At 39.7% G+C, this 21,296-nt stretch overlaps 1 protein-coding gene across 1 annotated transcript in view; it reads right to left on the bottom strand.

Moving 5' to 3' along the window:
• SUGCT (succinyl-CoA:glutarate-CoA transferase) overlaps positions 1-21,296 on the bottom strand; it is a 799,797-nt gene that overhangs the window by 102,026 nt on the left and 676,475 nt on the right. The window contains exon 13 of the mRNA XM_004739352.3: positions 2,622-2,685. Within this exon, the coding sequence (XP_004739409.1) occupies positions 2,622-2,685 (64 nt within the window). The remainder of the gene's footprint in view (positions 1-2,621; positions 2,686-21,296) is intronic.

Here is a 21,296-nt window from a genome sequence, read left to right as displayed (position 1 = left end):
CATCTCACAGAGACACCTGGCCAGACCTGCGTCTAGAAGCAAAGCCACCCAACCAAGTGTGGCCTTGGCTGACTGTCCTCCCCTCGTGCACGTGCATGGAATGAACAAATGCTTCTGTCTGGATGGTACTCAGATTTGGTGGTTTTCTGTTACACAGCATTATTCTGACAATAGCTAATTGATACATTTACACATTAAAATGAGAAAAAGGGTGCGCCTTTCCCTTAGGAATCTGGAAAAATACTTTTCTCTTCCCGAGATTGACTGTTCACTCTTTTACCAGGACATCAGAAAATTCACATCTGATTGATCTAAAGAGTTACATCCAATGAGTTCCTTCTAGGTTGGCCACTGACTCACTTTCCTCCTTCCTATACTAACAATCGTATTAATGTTCAAATGTTTACCCTTTCCTCTCATGTGCTGGGGATACTATTGACTGTGACCTCATCTGTAAACTTGTAGAATTAAATTACACCAGTGGTTCCTGAATGTCCTTTGGGTCCCAGGGCTCCAAACAGGTGTCTGGAGGAGACAGCATGAGGGAAGCAGAGGAGGAGAAAGCTAAATGGTTGAAGTACTAACCTCTCCACCAGCAAAACTCTGTTTTAATCTATCTCGGATATTGAGAATATTGAGATTTTACTTGGAAAATTAGTTCCTCTGCCTAAAAAGCAAAATTAAAAGCCACTCGACAAAATGTTTTTTAATGTCTCCTCACACTGAAAACACTGTGCTTAAGGGTTTTGTTTTGGCCACTTCCGTCTCTTCTTCACTACCTCCATGAACCCTAACTTAAGATATGATCACCTCAACTTCCATCACAACTTCCTGACGTACTCCCTGCAATGTTATAAATTATGCCATTTCATTCCCCTGCATCAAATTAGAGTAAAACTACAACTGGTGGGGCCTCGGGCTCTGCCTTTCTGCAGTCTGATTTCCTGGCTCTTACCTCACCTGCCCATGTTGGCTTAAACACACCCAGCTCTTTCCCCCTCAGAGTCTTCTCCCATGCTGGTGCCTTTGTTTGGAACACTCTTCCCCTACTCTTCCCATGTTGACTTCTTATTAACCTACAGTTTTCCATTGCTAAGCCCCCGGCCTGTCATGGATCACTCAAACAAATGCAGGTCCCGTCTGCCTCCATCATTCTCCATGACAACCTGGAAGTTGCGCCTTCTTCTTTGCACTCATAATGACTTACACTTACGGGAGCATTTGCTGGCTACTTTTATTATTTGACTTTCCTTTGAGTATGAGCTCCATTATTTTTGTATTTCCAGGACCCAAAGCCTTGCCTGGCATATGGTATATGCTCAATCACATGAATGAATAAGTGACTTCCTTAGCTTTTATCAACAGGCCTTTTTTTCACTACCACCTGCCTACGCTGTATAGTATTTCCCTGTTAACACGTGGCCCCAGTCTCTGATGTGCTCACAGCTGCTCTCTCAGTTACCTTCCTTAATTCATGTATGGTGTTCCTTCTACCCCTGCACATCAGAATTTTCCCTTTCAACTTGCTTTATTCACCATACCTCCCTCTTCTTATCCTTTTGGCACTGATGGCCATGATCGGATCTCTTCTAGAACATTATTACCAAGCTAATCCTGTATCTTAAAATTAGATTATACTTGGAATGAACTTAACCATAACAGTTATTCAATAAATGTGATTCGACAGAAGTAAATGCTCTATGCTATTTGTCTGAGGTGAGTGAGGGCTTTGGGGAATGCCCAAGTTTCAAGCATCGTAACCAGCATATAGTTTCAAGTAAACAGTGACCGAAGTCCTAACTAATTTCATTATCCTTTGTCAGAAGAAGAGATAGAAATAAGTGTCTGGTTTGTGTCTAGTCTAGCAAACAGGGACCCGATGGACAAGAATGTGGCATGCCTTCCCAGTGGTGCCCCGAGCAGAGACAGCAGATCTGAAGAATGGTAACATTATGATCATTAGAGGAGTGAAGTCTGTGGGGGCCGGAGGTTGGTCATGAGCTCTCACGACACTCTGGATGTTCTGAAAGTAGGCACGAGGCTTCTGGATTCCGGAAAGAGAATTCTCCCAGAAGTGAAAAAGTTGGCATCTTGGCTTAGACCAAAATGTCTTAGGGAGTTTGTTTGGTATGAGTCAAGTTAGAAAAATTCAGTGTATCCTGAGTGAAGTGAAAACATTTAGTTTCCTTATCTACAAAGCTGAGAACCACACTGTAAACCACAGTTCAAAAGGAAAGGACCCTGGCCTCAGATGTCAGTAGACAACAACTCCATGGTGCCCAGCTTCCGCCCTCATTTGTGAGAGGTGCCGTCTCTATGGTTGTCTATCTTTGGCAATTATATGATGTACTTTTGTGAGCAAATGATTACAAAAAATGGAGTCAGATAATAAGAGCATTTCGGGTCACCAAGGCAGTCGGATGTTCGTTCAAGCCGAGACACAATTCTGTAGCTTCAGCATATGCTCGTGGGTGTGACGTAACTAGGGCTTCCCTTTTATCCAAACAAAGAAATTGGATAACATCCTGACAAGCTGGGGGGTCACCAACTATCTGCAGCGATCGGCACAGGGAAAAATTCAGGAAGGAAGGGATTAAGGAAAATGACAAAAATTTTCAAACCTGGCACTGATATCTTCCCCACGGTTGGATGCTTCAACTCCATGATGAGGCCATTGTGTAACACCTTTAAATGTAAAAACAGACAGGAGAATAAATTATAAAATAAAACTATTTAGTCTCAAGGAGTTCAAAAAGCCACCTATTTGGTCCATTGAAGAAAAGATATTGCAAAACGTAAAGATGTTTGGAATTTTAATTTGGAAATAAATGTTTTGTTTTCTTTTTTTCTTTAAGATTTATTTATTTATTTATTTGACAGATGGAGATCACAAGTAGGCAGAGAAGTAGGCAAAGAGAGGTGGGAGAAGACTCCCCGCTGAGCAGAGAGCCCACTGTGGGGCTCGATCCCAGGACCCTGGGATCATGACCTAAGCTGAAGGCAGAGGCTTTAACTCACTGAGCCACCCAGACGTCCCTGGAAGTAAATATTTTAAATAAAAATATTTCTATCCTCTATTAAATCAAGTGAAGCCAAAAAGAATTAGAAGATTCCAGGACTAGCAAACTGCATTTTCTAATAAAGTCTTCCCACTCTTCAAAATGTTATTTGCTCCTAAGTATAGGGCACGATTTTCCCCCCCCTTTCATCTATGTTTGATCCTCTAAATACTAAAGTTTGGCCTCTTCCTGCATTACCTCACTGCAGGACATGGCCAAAGTCAACTGCAGAAGGACAGAATGCGAGAAGAACCAGGACCTGGAAAAGGGCAGCTCATGGGGATGGTATATGTGTTCCCGGCAATGTATTCAGTGGAAGGTGTGGGGAGACAGACCAGTTTGAAAGGTGAACCAGAACTAGAAGGCCTAGTGGCTGCTGGGAGTGAACAGATTCAGGGCTGCTCTTACCAGAGCCAGGAGCCCCGAGTGGACTCAGGTCAGACGCTTGAGCAAGAGATGGAAACCAGACATGTTTTCGGTGATAACAAGACCATAATGATCAGACTACATCTCAGAACGATGAGTCAGTAGGAGCTGGCAAGGAGAAAACTGAGGAAAACAACAACAGCAACAACAGAGACCCCATCCTAGAGGGCTGGTCAGACTCCCATGCACGGAGACCAGGATCAAGAACATGAGGCAGACTTGACCTCAGGGTTAAGACACAAGGCCAGTTACTAGGCCAGGGACATTCTATCAGGACTAGAGAAACATAAATGTGACTTGATGTTGAATTGCTTGATCACTGGAACAGAGCTACCTAAATCCTTGGCTTTCACTTTTCCTACTGGGTAGGTAGGAATCCAGAATGTGGCAAGGATCAAGAGTCCTCCAACTCGGGTGGAGGATAAGACGAGGACTTGGAACTTGATTCTAGAACGTGAAATCTGAATTATGGGAGGCAAAACGTTTGGTCAAACACAAACGAAAATGCTACAAAAGTTGGTTTCCTTTCTTTCTTTCTTTATTTTTTTAACAACTGGAGACTACCTGGGTATACTGTCTCAAAGAACCCCCAAATTCAATTTACTATTCCTATTACTGAATGTTCACTGAGACATAAAAGGGCAGCTTACGTATGAATTGGTTTCACCTGTACTGCCTACCAAATGGAGAGCTTCTCTCTTCCCGTTCTGTGCACGGATCTAAGGGGCAGAAGGGATTGAGTGGCACAGTAAACTTACGGACCAGGCTTTCATGCTAATATCCCAAAGAGCCACATGTTGTAATGGTTCTACAGGATTTTGGGCTTCAGGTAAAAACAAGATGTGCATATCCATACCCTCATCATAGTCTGTTCACACGGAGTTAAAAGAGCATGGAATTAAAAAAAAAAAAAAAAACTAACTAACAAAAATGATTTCTCCCTTAGACAACCCAGGGGAAAGAGGTCAAAATTCTTGGGCTCTCTCCAAGTCCAGGGAGCTTTTTGGTCATGTTACAGAATAAGCCAGTAAGACAACCTCGCAGGTGACATTTTAAGGTTAAAAGTATGACCCTGCTGGGTCTCAATATTCTGGGGCACCACTGTTTTCTTTGGGAACGGTCACCACCTTTGGGGCGATGCTCTTTAAACAACCCCGTCAACTCCCCCCCCTCGGCGAGGGTGATGCCACACCATATGGAGATCCTTTCTAGGGATGCCTTGCCTCTCTTTTGGAATCACCAGCTTTGCACCCAGGAGCTGGCCAGAGAAAATTCTTGCCAGTGTTAGAACTGAGCTATAATTTAACTCTGGTGTGGCTCGTTCTCAGCACCCACCCAGCACAGCCTCCTCCTATGTGGGTGTGGGGGCTAAATGCCAAGGCGAGGTGCTAAATCTCAGTTCTACTGAGGACAGGAACAAAAATACCAAGCTAAATTTCACTCGAAACAATTATCTGCACACTGAATCATTCTTCTCTTCTCCTATCTGTTGCCCTCCTGACTACCTCTTCGTAATAACACTGCAGTGCTACTCACAAAAGACAAAAGTGAGTGTTCTTTAGCTAAATATAACTTAACTGATACTGTTGAAATTAATTAACGCTGAATTCTAATCGTGGTGGAAACGTTAAGTGTCAAACGTGAAAGGGTAGTTGGTAAAGGTCAAGGGACACACGTCAAAGTTTTGTGCAAGCAAAACCTCGCAGTTGATTGAAGTTTCTTGGGGAAGCAGCTTCAAGAAGGTACTTCCTTCGGCCCTCCCCTCATTGCTGTTTGTATATGACCCTCCTGAGAGGAAACTTTGTAATCCAGCCTCATCACTTCCCTTGCATCGAAAATCACTCAGTTTCAGGCAGAAATATAAATCGTTCCCATGCTTGGCACAGGAAGTTAACTGCAGCTTTTCATTTGCTATAGCGTTTGTACAGTTAGGAAATAAATGGGCTAGCCTGCACCCACATCTTCAGAAAGCCTGGGCCGATTCCCCTGCTGGGTCACCAGGCACTTTTATGGAAAACCGCGAGTCGATACAATTCCATAGGCTTCCTTCATGAATCAGGTCAGATGATCTCGGGGAACAATTGAAGCCGAGCCCTGCTGTCCCTGGAAACCCTGCCTAATGACTCGGAATCTTGGAAAACTCTCCAGCCTTGTTTGTGGGGCGAGTCCTGCTCTGTTTAGCAACATATTCGAGAATCTCAGAACCCAGGCAGTCTGTCTGAATTTCAGCATAAATTTCTCCTCCTGCACTTCAAACGTATTGTCTCCCCCTAACTTCATTGGAAACGCAGGACCTTGGCATGCACCAGCATTCGGATAACATTTCCTTGGCAATGGTGACGAAATGTTCCCTGTTCCTTTTCTCACCAGGGCTCAACACCCTAAACTCTATTACCTTAACCTAGAAATTCAGATTGAAAGTGTTTCATTTTCTGACCACTCACAATGGAATGGGGACCTCAGCTCTAGAGGCCTCCGATACCATTTTCTCTTAAGGCAAGATCATGGCTGGAACCCCTCAGACTGGCTATTTGGAGCGTTTGGGGTACACATTTAGTTATTTTTAAATGAGGCAAAGAACCTTCCCTAGAACTTTGCACTGAATGTTGTCCTTCTTTTCCTTATTTTATCCTCCCTAGATCTCTTATGGTGGGGTAGCTCTTCTAAATTTCATTTTTTCTCCTTATAATTGCAAAAGCCTATTCCTGACAAGAATAGAATTGTAGCGAGTGCACCAACCTCTTTAGCAAAGTATCAGGCCGATTTAAAAATAAGGTTTTTCTTTCTTCTTCAAGAGTTTCACAGATTGACAGCCTAATGACAGAGTCAAATGGTAATGTATTAATGATGGGGGTGGGGGGAAGGGTAAAATGTATACCTTAAAGTGATGTGGGAAATAAAAGTTTAAGTAGGAAAGTCTTTTGAATAGTCCTATAGCAGGAGTGGCAGACCCAGTCTGTAATACAGCACTAACAAGAAAAGAAATGTAAAAAATAAAAAAGCAATACCCACTCTATAGGTGGTAAAAATCTCTAAGGAAAGCAAGAGCTCTGGGTCAAGAGTAGAAGTAGCAAAACATACACAAAGGAAAAGAGACAGACTGCAGGCATTAAGTGACATACACGAATGGTATGTGTAAAGATCATATTGAAAATCAATATAATCCCACAAATGACATTAACCGTGTTGTGCAATAGTGAACTGACCTACCCCAGTTCATTCCACTGAACAAACATCACAGAGCACCTATATATTAGACAATAGGATGGGGCTGGCAGTAAAAAGATGAATGAACTTGCATTCAAAGTGCCTGTAATTAGAAGGGAGGGTTGGGAATAAGAGACCTGAGCCAATTTTTACAACAGTTTAAGCTCCACGTGAAGGAGCAAAATCCAATAAGTAACAAGTAAGTGACTTTGTCTATCTTGGAAAGAAGCTGCAGGACCTAGTAAAAGGCACTGCACAAAGATAGTATCAAAATAAAATGCCAGGTTAGCAACTGCAAGGAAAAGTATAATACCAGCAGTTATCACCCACAAAACTCCTTAAGGGTCAGACATTGTGTTACAAGGGAAAGAGCTGTCTCCATCCAATCGTCTCATTAAGTAGACCAGGTAGGAATTATTCTCATCTGTATTTCTACTGATAGGTGATGGAAGCCTAAAGAGGTTGAGAACTTGCTCAAGGTTCACAGTTAATAAATGGTTGACTCTGGATTATAATTAAGGTATGTCTGACCCTAAACTTTTAGCCAGTTGGAGACTCAGTAAAAGAAAAGAAAAAAAAAAGTCAAGCATAATTTGATTTACCATTAAAATAACTAGCTGATGGGGTCAATTCTGTAAAACAAATTAGTCAATTTGCTAGGGAAAGAAAATCAGCCAAACGGATTGCTTGGCATCATGTAGCCCAATTAGTTAATAAACTGAGCTGCTCCCTTCCTGGGAGCCAAGGCTACCACAGATACAGAGGCTCTGAAAAGAGGAAGGATTTTGGCCCCAGTCTGGCTCAGATTTTGAAGGGAACAGACCCAGTAGGTGACCTTGGGCAAGGCACTTACATACTCTGAGGCTCAAAACCCTCCTCAATAAGAAGGTAGCAATAATATCTCTTTCTCGGGAGTTTGTAAGGATTAAGTAAGATATGAGTATAAAATGGCGAGCATAGCACCTTGGACAGAGTAAACTCACAATTAATGGCAACTAATTATCATTATCAGTAGACTGGGTTCAAACTCCATCTCCACCAAGGACAAGCTGTAGGGCTTTAAGGCGCATTCATTCATGTAACAAAAATAAACACATTAACAGCAATGATTAATAATCAATAATAAGCATTAAATGCATATTAATGTTCCAGGCATTATTAAGTGCTGAGAAGAAAAAAAAAAAAACTAAGTCGCAGAACAAGCAAGGTCCTTACCCTCCAGAAGCTTACAGTCTTATAAGGCATATTTTTTAATTAAATGGTATCCACCAGACTGCTATTTTTACTTTAAAATATCTGTTTAGTTCCCTGCTATATCCCCAGTGCCTTGAACATTACCTGGGACTATCTGATAGATGCTAAATAATATTTTATTGGGTTTAACAAACCACATTTATTTATTCATTTATTTAATTAACTAAGTGATTAAATTGAATTAACTAAGTAGCAAGTGGTTCCTTTTCTTTTCTTCATTTAGTGGGGGGTGTTGTCTCTTTTAAAATTTCAATAAATCCCTAGATTTCTCTAGACATGAAAATGTTTTACTGGCTTCCCAAAATATACTCATTTGTAGGAACTTAGTTATCAAGTTCTAATGTCACTTTGCCGCAATTCCCTCAGCTTCCTAAAGTTTTCCAAGTATCTGGAATCTGCCCTAGGTATAGTGACCCTATCTGAAAACAGTGCAGAGGCCAAGAGGAGAAGCTCCTTGAGGACCATGGTCATTAAGAGTGAAGAAAAGCCAGAAAGGGGGATGCAGGAATTCAACAGAAACAGTGGGCACATGCGTTATACGTGTGAAGTGAATCTACCGCACTTGAAGAAAATAATGATAGTATTCTTCCTCATTGGGAAAACTCAGAAAACGATTCCCCAAACAGGCACGGATATATTAAAAAGCAACAAAGCGTTCCAATGATCTCATTCATTCCATGGTCCTTTATCACTCAGTCATTCCTGTAGGTTAAGAGGAGAACAGCTGTGGTCAAGTTTCAATAACTGAAGGCGTGACATACAACTCGTACGCTGAAAGTTAATTCAACGCTCCTGGGAAAAGATGCAAATGTAAGACACAATTCATGAAAAAAATGAATAAGTAAATCCCTAACTTAGATCATGGAGAGCAGATTTAGGTGCTGACACTTTCTTTTGTCTTACTCCTTTTGAAACAATTGCTATCACTAAAATTACTCTGGTGTTAATGCACATGACACAGCCTTTCCCCCTCCTTTTTCTAATGAAAAACACAAATATTAGTCTTTCAAAGAGCTATTCTGACATGTATGCATAGGTTAATGAGAACATGTAAAAACTTAAGAACATTACCCAAGTGTTTCCAGCCCCAATTTTGTCCCAATTCCTCCCTCTTCTATTCCCAAATAATCATCTCCTGATTTTTTGAAATTATCCTTCCTTTTTTTCATTCTTATATCCTATATGTTTATGTCTCTAAGAATTTAGTGCCTGTTTTCACCCATTTATAAGATTTATATCAATGAAATCATGTGTATGTATTCTTCTCTGATTTGCTTTTTCTCTTTAACCTGGTTTTTGAGACTCATCCATTTTGAAGTATCATGGCCATGGGCAATTACAGCCACTAATGTAAATTATGTCATTATATAGATATATCATAATTTATTAATTCTTTCTGCTCTTACATTGCTTTCAGTTATTTTGCTACAACAAAAACTGCTGTCATACTAAACATCTCTTCATGCAACAATGACTCTAGGCACAAACCTAGACACCAGGTACATGTATCTTTAATATTAGGTAACAGCATTCCTACCAGTAGTGAATATTATTTGCCAATCTAATCACTTTGCGATGCTATCCTACTGAAGCTTTAACTTGTATTTCCTTGATTACTAATGAGACTGAATATATTTTCCCTGCTTTTTATTTCCCCTTCAATGAAATGTTTGTTCAAGTCATTTGCTTTTTTTCTATTTGCTTAATTATCTTTTCTCACTGGTTCATGAGTTCTTTATGTATTCTGGTTATGAATCCTTCATTGGAACATAAATTGACAATATTATGGCTTTATTTCTCACTCATTTTGTGGTATTATGACAAACAGAAGTTTTTACTTTCAGCTTTCTGAAATTTATTGAATTTTCCCTTTATGTTCTGTATCTTTTATGACATATTCTAAAAATTCTTCCCAACTCTAGATGACAGGATAGTCTCCTAAATTTTCCTATTAAAATTTTAAAACATTGGCCTATTTATAATAAAAGCTCATAGCAAGTCAAGGATTGAGAGGAATTACCTTAGCTTGATTAAGATTGTCTACAAAACCCCTGAAGACAACATGGTATTTAATGCTAATAAACTGAAAACCTTTTCTCTAATGCTGAGAACAAGGCAAGGATGTCTGCTGTCACCACTCTTATTCAGCATATTACTAGAAGTTCTAGCCATGAAAATAAATCCAGAGAAAAGGCATAATCTGCTTAAGATATACAGATTGTAAGGGAAAAATAATAGAATAAGTAAATGTACAAGGGAGAAATATAATAAAAAGAAGTAATCGCACAGATGCCATGCTGGTCCACATAGAAATCCCGAAAAATAAATGAGGAAGTAATAAATAAATAATAAATAAATACTTCCGGAAGTAATAAATTTAAAAAGTAATAAACATTCCCGCATACCGACAATGAACCTGAGGAAACAAAAACGAAAAACATGATACCATTAACAATTGCTAAAAATAAATGAAATGTTTGGATACCAACTCAACATACAGGTGTAGCCTCTGGATGCCAGAAATTACAAAATGCTGATGAGAGAGATCAAAGGTCACCTAAAACGAATGGAGAAGTGTACTGTGTTCTTGGATTTGAAGACTCAACATTGTGAAGATGTCAAATCTCCTCTAATTTATCTATGGATTTGATGCAATTCTTACCAAAATCCCAGAAGAGTTTTTCTTTAGATGTAAAAAAACTTTTACTGAAATTTATATGGAAAGACACAGACCTTAGAATAAGCAATCTTGAAAATAAGAGTAAAATGAAAGAGACCTAGTGTCCCAGATATTAAGGTATACTGGATAGATGCTATATATCCTATAGGTACTTACAGAGTATGAAAATGGAATAGAATAGAGAACTCAGAAATATATCCACACAGCGTACGCCCAGATAATTCTGGGAAAGGTGTAAATGCAATGAAGAAAGGACAGCTTCTTAAACAAATGGTACTGGAACAATCACAAGAAAAAAGAAAAATCTCAACCTAAATCTCATTCCTTATATAAAAAATAACTTAAATGGATCATGGACTTCAATGTATAATTTAAAGTTCTAAAATCGTAGAGAAAAATCTTTAATATTGCTTAGCAAAGATTGTGTGCAAGGGATGGGAAAAAAGCTACAAAATGAAAGAAATATTTGCAAGCTGTATCTCTAACAATGGACTAGTATCTTGTGTGTGTGTGTGTGTGTGTGTGTGTGTGTGTGTGTGTTTATCACTCTTATCACTTAACAGTAAAAAAAAATCCAGTTAGAAAATAGGCAAAGGCTAGTAGTTGGGTGGGATACCGCCTGGGAATACTGGGTGCTGTAGGCTTAGGGGTGTCTGAGTGGCTCAGTGGATTAAAGACACTGCTTTCGGCTCAGGGCATGATCCCAGGGTCCTGGGATCTAGCCCCACATTGGGCTCTCTGCTCAGCCGGAGGCCTGCTTCTCTTCCTCTCTCTCTCTCTCTCTCTCTGCCTACTTGTGATCTCTGTCAAATAAATAAATAAAATCTTAAAAAAAAAAAAAAAAGAAAAGAAAAGAAAATAGGCAAAGGCATAAACAGACATGTTGCCCAAGGAGATACATAGATGGCAAATAAGCACATGGGAAGATACTTGATATCATTACTCATGAAGGAGATATAAACTAAAAGCATAATGACCTAATACCAATGGCTAAAGTTTTAAAAAGGGACACCAAACATTAGGAAACAGAAGCAGGATCACTCACACGATTCTGTGGAGAATGTCAGACAAAAATCTGCATATAGCAAATAACATGGAGGACATAGGGAGATGGAGAGAAGGGAGTTGAGGGAAATTGGAAGGGGAGGTGAACCATGAGAAACTATGGATTCTGAAAAACAATCTGAGGGTTTTGAAGTGGTGGGGGTTGCGGAGCCAGGTGGTGGGTATTATGGAGGGCACGTATTGCATGGAGCACTGGGTGTGGTGTATAAACAATGAATTCTGTTTTGTTGAAAAGAAATAAAAAATAAAAATAAATTTTAAAAATCTGCATATGAACATTCATAGCACCTTTATTTGTAATCGCCCAACACTGTGAACAGCAGAGAGGTCTTTCAACCTGTGGATCATGAAGCTAACTGTGGTACAGCATAGAATGGAATACTCCATACTGAAAATAAGAAGAAACAAGCCATTGATTCCCACCACAGCCTGGATGAAGGTTGATGGAATTGTGCTGAGTGTAAAGAGCCAATCCCCAAAGAGTACATAGTTGATTCCATTTACACAGCATTCTCAAAGTGATGAAATTCCAGAAACAGGCAACAGATTCCAATAGAGGATTCAGGAAAGATGGCCGCTGAATGGTTTTCAGGGCAGTAGGGGGGATTTCATGATGGAGCTGTTAGTATCTTGACTGTACCCATGGTATTACCCTGGTTGTTCTGATGCAAGGTAGTTTGGCAAGATGTTACTATTGTCGACCTGGTAAAAGGCCACCCAGGATCCCTGTACTAGTTCTTACAACTACATGAAAATCTATAATTATAGTAAAAATAAAATTTAATAATTTTTTTTAAAATTTTGGTCTTCCATATTTTGCTTTTGGGAAAAACTGGAATTGAATTTCACATATGATGTGGGAAGGGATTCGATTTCACGTTTCCCCCAGAGCCATTCGGAGCAGTGTCCTTCCTTTCCTCATGAATCTGTAATACCAGCTCTGGGGTAGATCACTTCTATACATGTTAGGGCTGCTCCTGGGCTCTCTGTTCTGTCCCGTGGGTACATTTGTCTACCCCGTGGCCAATACCACACTGACCAAATCCCTCTCTTTCATCATAAGGACCAGTGTTTCATTTGGCAAGATCCCCACCACACCCCTGCCTTGTTCTTTGTCTTCAAGGGTTCTTGGACCTTTGCTCTTGTCTATAAATTTTAAAGCCAGCCTTTCAGGTTCAAGGAAAACCCTACTGGGCAGAAATAACATCACTACAATATTATCTTACTACCCATTAAATGTTTACTTTAATAATTTCAATTTATTTAAGTCATTTTTAATATGTTTTATAAAATGTTAGCATTTTTCATAATGGCTTTGCTCATTTTTCATTATATTTGTCCCTTATAAAAGCAGTCCATGTTAGCTGCCAAGGTGAAATGGATCTTTTTTTTTTTTTTAACTTGCTGCTTATTGCTATTATATAGAAATAAAATTTACTATAAAATTATATCTGGCAAACAGTCTTATTAATAACTCATTTGTAGATTCTTTTGGTTTTCTATAAAATTAATGATATCATCTCTGAATAAGTATAGTTTTGTTTTTCTGTTCCAAATTATACCTTTTATTCTGTTTTCTTATATTATATCATTGGCTAGGACTACCAGTATATTGAGTGTTAGCAAAAAACATTTTTATCTTGTTCTCAATTTTAAAGGAAATATACTTAATGTTTCATCATTATTTTTTCACCAAAGCATTGTAGGCACACTGTATTAGGATACAGAATATATTCCTAGTTTGTTGAGAACTTTTATCATAGATGTTGCCCTTTATCAGTTCTTTTTATCCATTTATTAAAAGAATACATTATTTTCCTCCATTAATCTGTTGACATGATGCATGAATTAATTTTCTAATACTGAATCAATCTTACATTTCAAGAAAAAATAAGTTTTGAATTTTATCTGCTGCTGCTTTAACATTTTTTTTGAATCTAGCTCATGAATGAGAATGGCATGCAATTTTCCTTTCTTGTTTTGCTCTTGAGTCTTAGAAACCAGAGTAATTCTTACTTCACAATGTGAACTGCAGTAAACCCTTTTTTTCCTATTTTCTGAAAGCATTTGTGTACGATTGGAATATCTGGTCCTGATGGAAACTCACCTGAATACTCTCTCTTTGGGGCTGGTGTTTTGTTAGTGAGAAGATTTTTCATTACCAGTTTATTCTTTGATTCAATATAGGGAATTTTAGATATTCTTTTTTTTTTTTCTTGAGTAAGTTTCAATAATGCATATTTTCTGGGAATTTAACTACACCAGCTTTTCAAATTTGTTGTCCTAAAATTTTTCATTACTAATCATATAATTTTAGATTTATTGCATCTTTTCAGTGAATTAAACTTTTTATTATTATAGGGTAGACTTCTATAGTAATGCATTTTGTTTTAAAGTCTGAACTAACATTATTAAAGCTACATGAGCTTCATTTTGGTTTGGTTTGTCTTCATGTATCATTTTGTGCCTTTACAATAAATCTTTCTAAGTTTTACATTTTAGGCAAGTCTCCTGAAAATAGAAAATCACGGACTTAGCCAGTCTTTGAATTAGAGGATTTAGTGCATTTACATGGGAATCAGGATTATTAATAAATTTGAATTTATTTCTAGCACCTTAATACTTAGGGTTCTCTTTTTGTCACACTTAACGGAAAAGAATCTCATCTTGCCTTGTTTGGGATTAGCTGAGATTGTTTTCCCACACTCCATTTTCCCCATATTTACTGGTTTGGAAGATATACACCTATGCTTTTCTTTTCCCCTACAAGTTTTAACATACCCATTTAAATTAATAAAATACAAATCTGGTTAATAGCTACCCAGTTATCCCCATGCTAATTTATAATCCGGATATTCCCAAACTTTCTCTGCTCCCCGTGTCTGTAATGTCTCAGTAATTTCTTCACAGTGCCCCAAGGCAAAAAGAAGAATCTTTGGTTTTATTAACTAATTTCATTTTGTTTATTAAATAATTAGGTCAAAACAACTTATCATGTATTTATATCCTAACAACTTGGGAGCTATCTGAAAAAAGTAATAGATTTAAATTGAAGGAAGAAATAATAATTTTGTTTCATTCTCCAAAAACCACAATTATTTTCTTGTACCACATGTACACTTGTTAGGCACTATACAACTTCTCAAATCTTGGAATAAAATGATACATTTCCACCCTTATTTCTTGTTAAGTATGTATTTTCTTCTGGTATTCGGGTTTTGTTTTTTTTTTCCATAGAAATATCCATTGCAAAACTCAGTTTCATACAGATAAGATGGAATCGAAAGGAACATAATGAATTCAATATGGAAACCGTGAACAGCCTTGAGCTAGCATTCCATGCTGCATCCAACAGATGTTGCTCTGTCTCCCTAGAAATTTCTCGTAACTTCTGGTTCCCTTGTGTGTTCACTAGGATGCTGTGGGTGCTTCAATAAATAGCTTGGGAACAACAGTTCAATGTTCTTGTTGCTCTATATTTGAGTTCTCTCTCTCTCTCTCTATTTTGTAATTCAAAACTCAGACAATATCAATACTCTTTCTCATAGTCAAGGATTTTGGGCTCACTTTTTAATTTTTTTTTTATTGTAGACTTTCCTAAACCAGTTGTGTTCCCTCTACTATGAGATGTTCTTTAGAATTCCCTTAGTCCTCTGCTCATAATAAAGCCTCTTTGTTTTTATCCTCTTAGAAGTTACTTAATTTGCCCCCATTCTGAAAGATGCCTCTACCGGTTATACACTCCTAAGCTGATGGTTATTTTCTGTCGGCGCATTGATGATTTACTCTTCCACAGTCTAGTGATCTTCATTGTTGCTTTTAAGAAGTGAGCTACAGGCCTAATGGTCATGCCTGTATAGGTAATCTGGCTGATTAAACACCCTCCCTCTGTTTTTGGTTTTCTAGCATCAGTCTCAGCTAATGCTGCAATTTTTATGTAATCTATTTTGTCTTTAGTACTTCATGACCCTGAGGAATTAGGTCTTTACAAGGTCTGGAAAAATTCCCAATCACATTCAAACATTGTCTCTACCAATTCTCTCTAGCGTCATCTAGAACTCCAATTAGATGTATATTAGACATACATTAACTATGCTTTGAACTTGATCACTCTATAGGATTCTGCATGCCATACATTTGCTCCCTCTGTCTCTCTGGGTGAATCTAATTAATTTAGTCACATCTATGTATCAGATCACAAATCCTCTCTTATGCTCCGTCTCCTCTGCTATTTAATTTGTCCGTCATGCATTTGTGCTTTATCCAAAGATGATTGCATTTGCTTCTTCCAAGCCAGTGTTCAGGGGCAACACCAACATTAAATTAAATTTTATCCTTGTGTATTTTGGGTCCCCCAATGGGATTAATTCTTGCCTTATATGCAGAACAGTAGGTTTGTGGCTAAGACATTCATGAAAGATTTTCTCTTTCTATCTTTCCTCCAAGAGCCAAAGTCAAGACAGGCTAGACTGCCAACTCTTCCCTTTTTCATTCAGGGAAGGGTTTGGCATTTATTTGTTTTGTTTTATTTTTCACCTAGTTCACCCATGGAATAGGCTGACTTTGGGATGTCCAAGTTTTATTCAGAAGTCCAATGTCTCTTCTAGCATATGCTTCACGATTTTTGTTTTAGCCCCACTTGTTAAGGTTTCTCAAGTCCAAGTCTAAGCCAGGAGGTCTTAGCCAGTGTTGGTCCAGTGCTTGCTTCTCTGCTTGTGTGTTTTCTAGCGACTTTCGTGCCAGCAGGATTTCTCAGGTCACACAATCCTCCACATTAACAGAAACAGAGGTCGTCTGCTGTCATCCATCCTCTGGGTGTCACTATGTGATATTCCTCTGGACGTCTTCTCTAAGCTACATTCAGGCTTCATTTGGTGCTCCAATTTTCCCAAGATTAATTAGCCCCAAGAAGAAGAAAAATAACACCTAGTAAATGGAAGAGAAAATACAACAGAATCCAGTGACATACAAAGGTGATTTATGAACTTGACAGTCAGGATATTAGAAGTCTGGACTTAGATCTTTAACTCAGTCCTCCTTGGCAATGGGGCCTTAAATGAAATTATCCCAGAACCCATTGCTACAAACTTGGGGGTGGGGGTGAGAAAGCATTTGTTCCCCTCCAGCCCTGTGAAAGTAGACATTCCCAGAGGTCATCAGCAGGGTGGTTGTGTGTGCTGTCTTCATGTAGCAAGAACCAAATCCTTTGTTCTTAGGAACCTCCCAATTTTCCAGTGGGAAAATTGAGTTTTGACTAGTTCTAGGAACAGATCAGGAGGTTTAAATGTTTTTGTTTTGTTTTGTTTTGTTGTTTGTTTGTTTGTTTTGAGAGAGAGAGAGCACATGAGCATGAGCAGGGTTTGGGGGTAGTTGGGCAAAGCGAGAGGGAGAAGCAGACTCCACACTAAGCAGGAAGCCAGGGAGCCGGAAGCAGAAGCAGGGCTTAATCTCAGGACTCTGAGATCAGGACCTGAAGGGAAGGCAGAAGCTTAAGCAATTGAGCCACCTAGATGCTTCAGGTCATGAGGTTTGAAATGTGTCATCTCTCTTAATCAATACAGTCCTCTTCTTCCTGGACACTCTGAAGATATTGGGCAAAGATTTGGGGGCACAGCCTAAAGTGCATAATCTGATCTAATTTGTTTAATGAATAGTTCTTGACTGTTTCCAGCAGCCATGGAAATCATCCTATTTTCTTTTATTTATTTATTTTTTGTTTGTTAAAGATTTTATTTATTTGACAAAGAGAGACACAGTGAGAGAGGGAACACAAGCAGGAGGAGTGGGAGAGGGAGAAGCAGGCTTCTTGCTGAGCAGAGAGCCCAATGCGGGACTCCATTCCAGGACCCTAGGATCATGACCTGAGCCAAAGGCAGATGCCTAACAATTGGGCTGCCTCGTCGCCCTGGAAATCATCCTATTTTCTTATTAAGATTCATCTGTTGGTCAAGAAATCATCACTTAAGTATGAATCGTGCCAACTGCTCTACTCTTTCAGGACCAAAGTAACAACCGAGTATGACAAGGAAAAAAGTCAGTTGGGTAAAAATATAGCACAGCAACAAAAAATGTTACGTGGACTCTCTGAGTGGGCACAGTGTTCTAAGTGACGTGTCCGGGTTCAACAGCGCAGCCAGCATGAAGGTAAAGAATGGAAGGAGTGAGCGTGAGAGCTTAGCACCCGCCTGCCATCCATGGGGCGATCTGCAATGCCTTGGCTCCTGTTATCCATACAGAAGCCCAGAGACGTGGGTGGGATTATTTCCATTTTATAGATGAAGCAGCAGACTTGGAGAGGTAAAATGACTTTAATCCCATTAACAGGCAGAAAAAAAGTGACTTCCTCATGCTTCTCTGCCAGCAAAGCATATATTTTTTTCCACCACATTATGCCATCTCTTAAGTGTTCAGTACCTTTTCCCACTATAATAAGATTCTCGTGTTCTTGACCTGAGTGCAACACAGATTTAAAGAGAAAGAATCACAGGGGACACCAAATATTCCAAATGATTGCCACCAGCCATTTTTCTTCTGTTGGCTCGAGCGCTGCCTGGGAGCTCAGATACAGTGAGACACAAGCAGTATTTTGTGGAGGGCTTCCTTTCTGTCTCTTTGATGGTAGTGTGTTGTAAACTCTACGGAGATCAACTCTCCTCTGGGAGCTAATTACAATAAGGCATCTCTTTATTCGCTGCAGTAAAGCTTTTCCTTACAAAGGCCACAGGAATACGAAGGACAGCGGGCCATAACAGAGCATTGACATCTGATTCCTTAAGAATTTCTTCTTGAATGAAGTCATGCATGCCAAATATGTCTGACTCGTTATCACTCTCGATACAGTATGATATCGGTTTCACCCGGAAAGATTGCCAACTCAGGAAACCACAGAGGAAATGGTGGTGTGGCACACACACGATAATCTGAACAACCACAGAGCAGAACAGCAGTTGATAAACGGGATGATTACTCAGTCCTCTGCCATGAGCATTTGTATACTTTAGGTCGGCCATTCTAGAGAACTGTAACCACCCAAGAGGCAATCCGATGGCGGTCCTGTGGCCATGGACAGATCGTGGACACTGCCCACCATCTCTCCTCTTGCACCTGATTCATCAGTCACAGGATTTGCTCTGATTCAGAACAGAACAGAATCATAATGACAATCGGCATGTTTCTAAGACAAAAGCACTTAAGGTGGTGGTTGGAAAAAAATGAATAAACTCTGTGTTTTCATTTTACATTTTGATTTGGTTTTCGGAGGAACCTGTCAGAGGCAGATGCCAGTTTGCTTTGGGGTGAGAGATAAGGAGAAGTATTTTAGGAAGGAGTCTGTATGACAAGGGGTGGGGGAGGTAACATCGATAAGCGCGGGGGGAGGGTCACTGATAATTTTGTGGACAAGTGACCCTTTAGCTAAGCCAGAAGATTTTATCAGTCAGAAATGGCTGAGTCATATATATGTGACTGTGGCTTGAACTCTTTGGATATGGGGGGTGAGGGGGAGAAGGGGAGGGAAAGTGATACAAAGAAACCAGAAGAGAGAGGACGTGCACCCAGTTGAGAGTGGGCCCTGAGCTCCCTTCAGACACATTCATTTTCCTAGCTGGCTTTTTGCATCCGGTGGCTCATAGTTACAATCACATGTGATCCACTTGCCTCATAGATACATTTGTCAGTCTGGATAGTCATAGTAGTGTCACATCTCAATGGAGCAGCCGGGAACGTGATTCTTGCCTCTGGTTTGCTTCCTGGAGTATCATGGAAAACATTGGCTTCTGAATTCTAGCTGTGTGATCTGTCTTCCTATTTATAACCATGCTGTATCTTTTGGACCTGATACCACTACTCTGATTGGGACATTTCGCTTCTTTTCACAATGAAGATTTTCCTTTAGACCTGAGCCCTGTGGTCAAACACACAACTTGTTTAACTTAGTCCTTGAATCAACCATTATAGTGTATGTAGTAAGGTTGAATAATGGCCTTCCAGGGATATCGAGCCCTAATGACCAGAATTTACAAACATGACCTTATTTGGGAAAAAAGAGTCATTGCAGATGTGATTCAGTTAAGAATTCTAAAGTGCTAAGATCACCCTGGATTATCTGAGTGGGCCAGAGATGCCATCACAAGTGTCCTGATAAAAGACAAGCAAGAGAAGTTAATACCAATACCCCGAAGGGGAGGTGACTGTCACCAGAGAGAGGCTGAGGGTGGAGTGAGGTGGCTATAAACCAAGGACCACCTGGAGCCACCAGAAGCTGAGGAGGCAAGGAAGGTTCTCTCCTCGAGCTGTCAGAGGGAGTAGGGTCCTGACAACACCTTGACTTTGGATTTCCAGCCTCCAGAATTGACGGAGCATAAATGTCTGTTATTTAAGTTCATGTTCATGTGACAGCCCCTGGGAGGCACTGGTCTACTTCTTCCGTTCCATCCAGATAGAGCCTCAGAAGCTGTTTCATTCATGGACCCCTATTTAAGCAACATCTTCTGCCCCCCCCCCAAAAAACCTGCCTGCCACTTCTTATAAATCCAAATAAGATTCAGAGGTCCTACATAAATGAGACAGCCATGTCTTGAGCAGTGTACAGACTTCGATCAACCAGCTGGCATCTTACTGAAGTTCTTTTCATGAAGGAATATTCTTTTCCAATCCTACTTCGCACTCCTTTGGAACTAGCTTTGCCATTTTCATTGATAACCTGGTAAACACTTAAAACCATATACTGTTTTCCCATCAAATTTTTCTTTTTTATTTTTTTAATTGCATTATGTTAGTCACCATACAGTACATCATTAGTTTTTGAGGTAGCGTTCCATGATTTCATTGTGTATAACACCCAGTGCTCCATGCAATCTTGTGCCCCCCTCAAGACCCATTACAAGGCTCACCAATCCTCCCATCCCCCTCCCTTCTAAAACTCTCCGTTTGTTTCCCAGGGTCCATAGTCTCTCATGGTTCATCTCCCACTCCAATTTCTCCCCCTTCAATTCTCCTTTTTCTTAAAGTCCTGCATGCTATTCCTTACACTCCACAAGCAAGTGAAACCATATGATAATTGAATCTCTCTGTTTGACTTATTTCACTCAGCATAATCTCCTCCAGTCCCATGTATGTTGATGCAAAAGTTGGATATTCTTCCTTTCTGATGGATGGGTAATATTCCACTGTGTATATACACCCCAGTGTTCATAGCAGCAATGTCCACAGCAGCCAAAATATGAAAAGGGCCAAGATGCCCTTCAACAAACTAACAGATAAAGAAGATGTGGCCCATGTACCCATCAAATGTTTCTGGCTTCCACTTCATTGATTTGTTGATGCAAAGGACCTGAGTTCAGGTTCAAGGACTATTAGACGGGTGTGTGCACCATGTAAACAAAGGTGTACATCATCCTCGCTATTTGGGTTCACTGGCAGCACACAGTTAATTTCTGAGGACTCCTGAATCTTGACTTTCCCAAGTTTTCCCTTAATGTAGGAAGGCATGCTTTTAAAATGACCTGTATTTCCCTATAACATTAGAGTCCTCAGAAACCACGATAAGGAAATGATGAACATCTGACGGGTATTTCAGAAGACCTTGGCCTTGTCTGAAAACCACA

Source organism: Mustela putorius, unplaced genomic scaffold, assembly GCF_011764305.1.
Source record: "Mustela putorius furo isolate JIRA1106 unplaced genomic scaffold, ASM1176430v1.1 tig00003845_pilon_pilon_pilon, whole genome shotgun sequence".
NCBI classification, from domain to species: Eukaryota; Metazoa; Chordata; class Mammalia; order Carnivora; family Mustelidae; genus Mustela; species Mustela putorius.
Note: the sequence above shows the minus strand (reverse complement) of the source record. Positions and strands in the feature narration are given on the sequence as shown.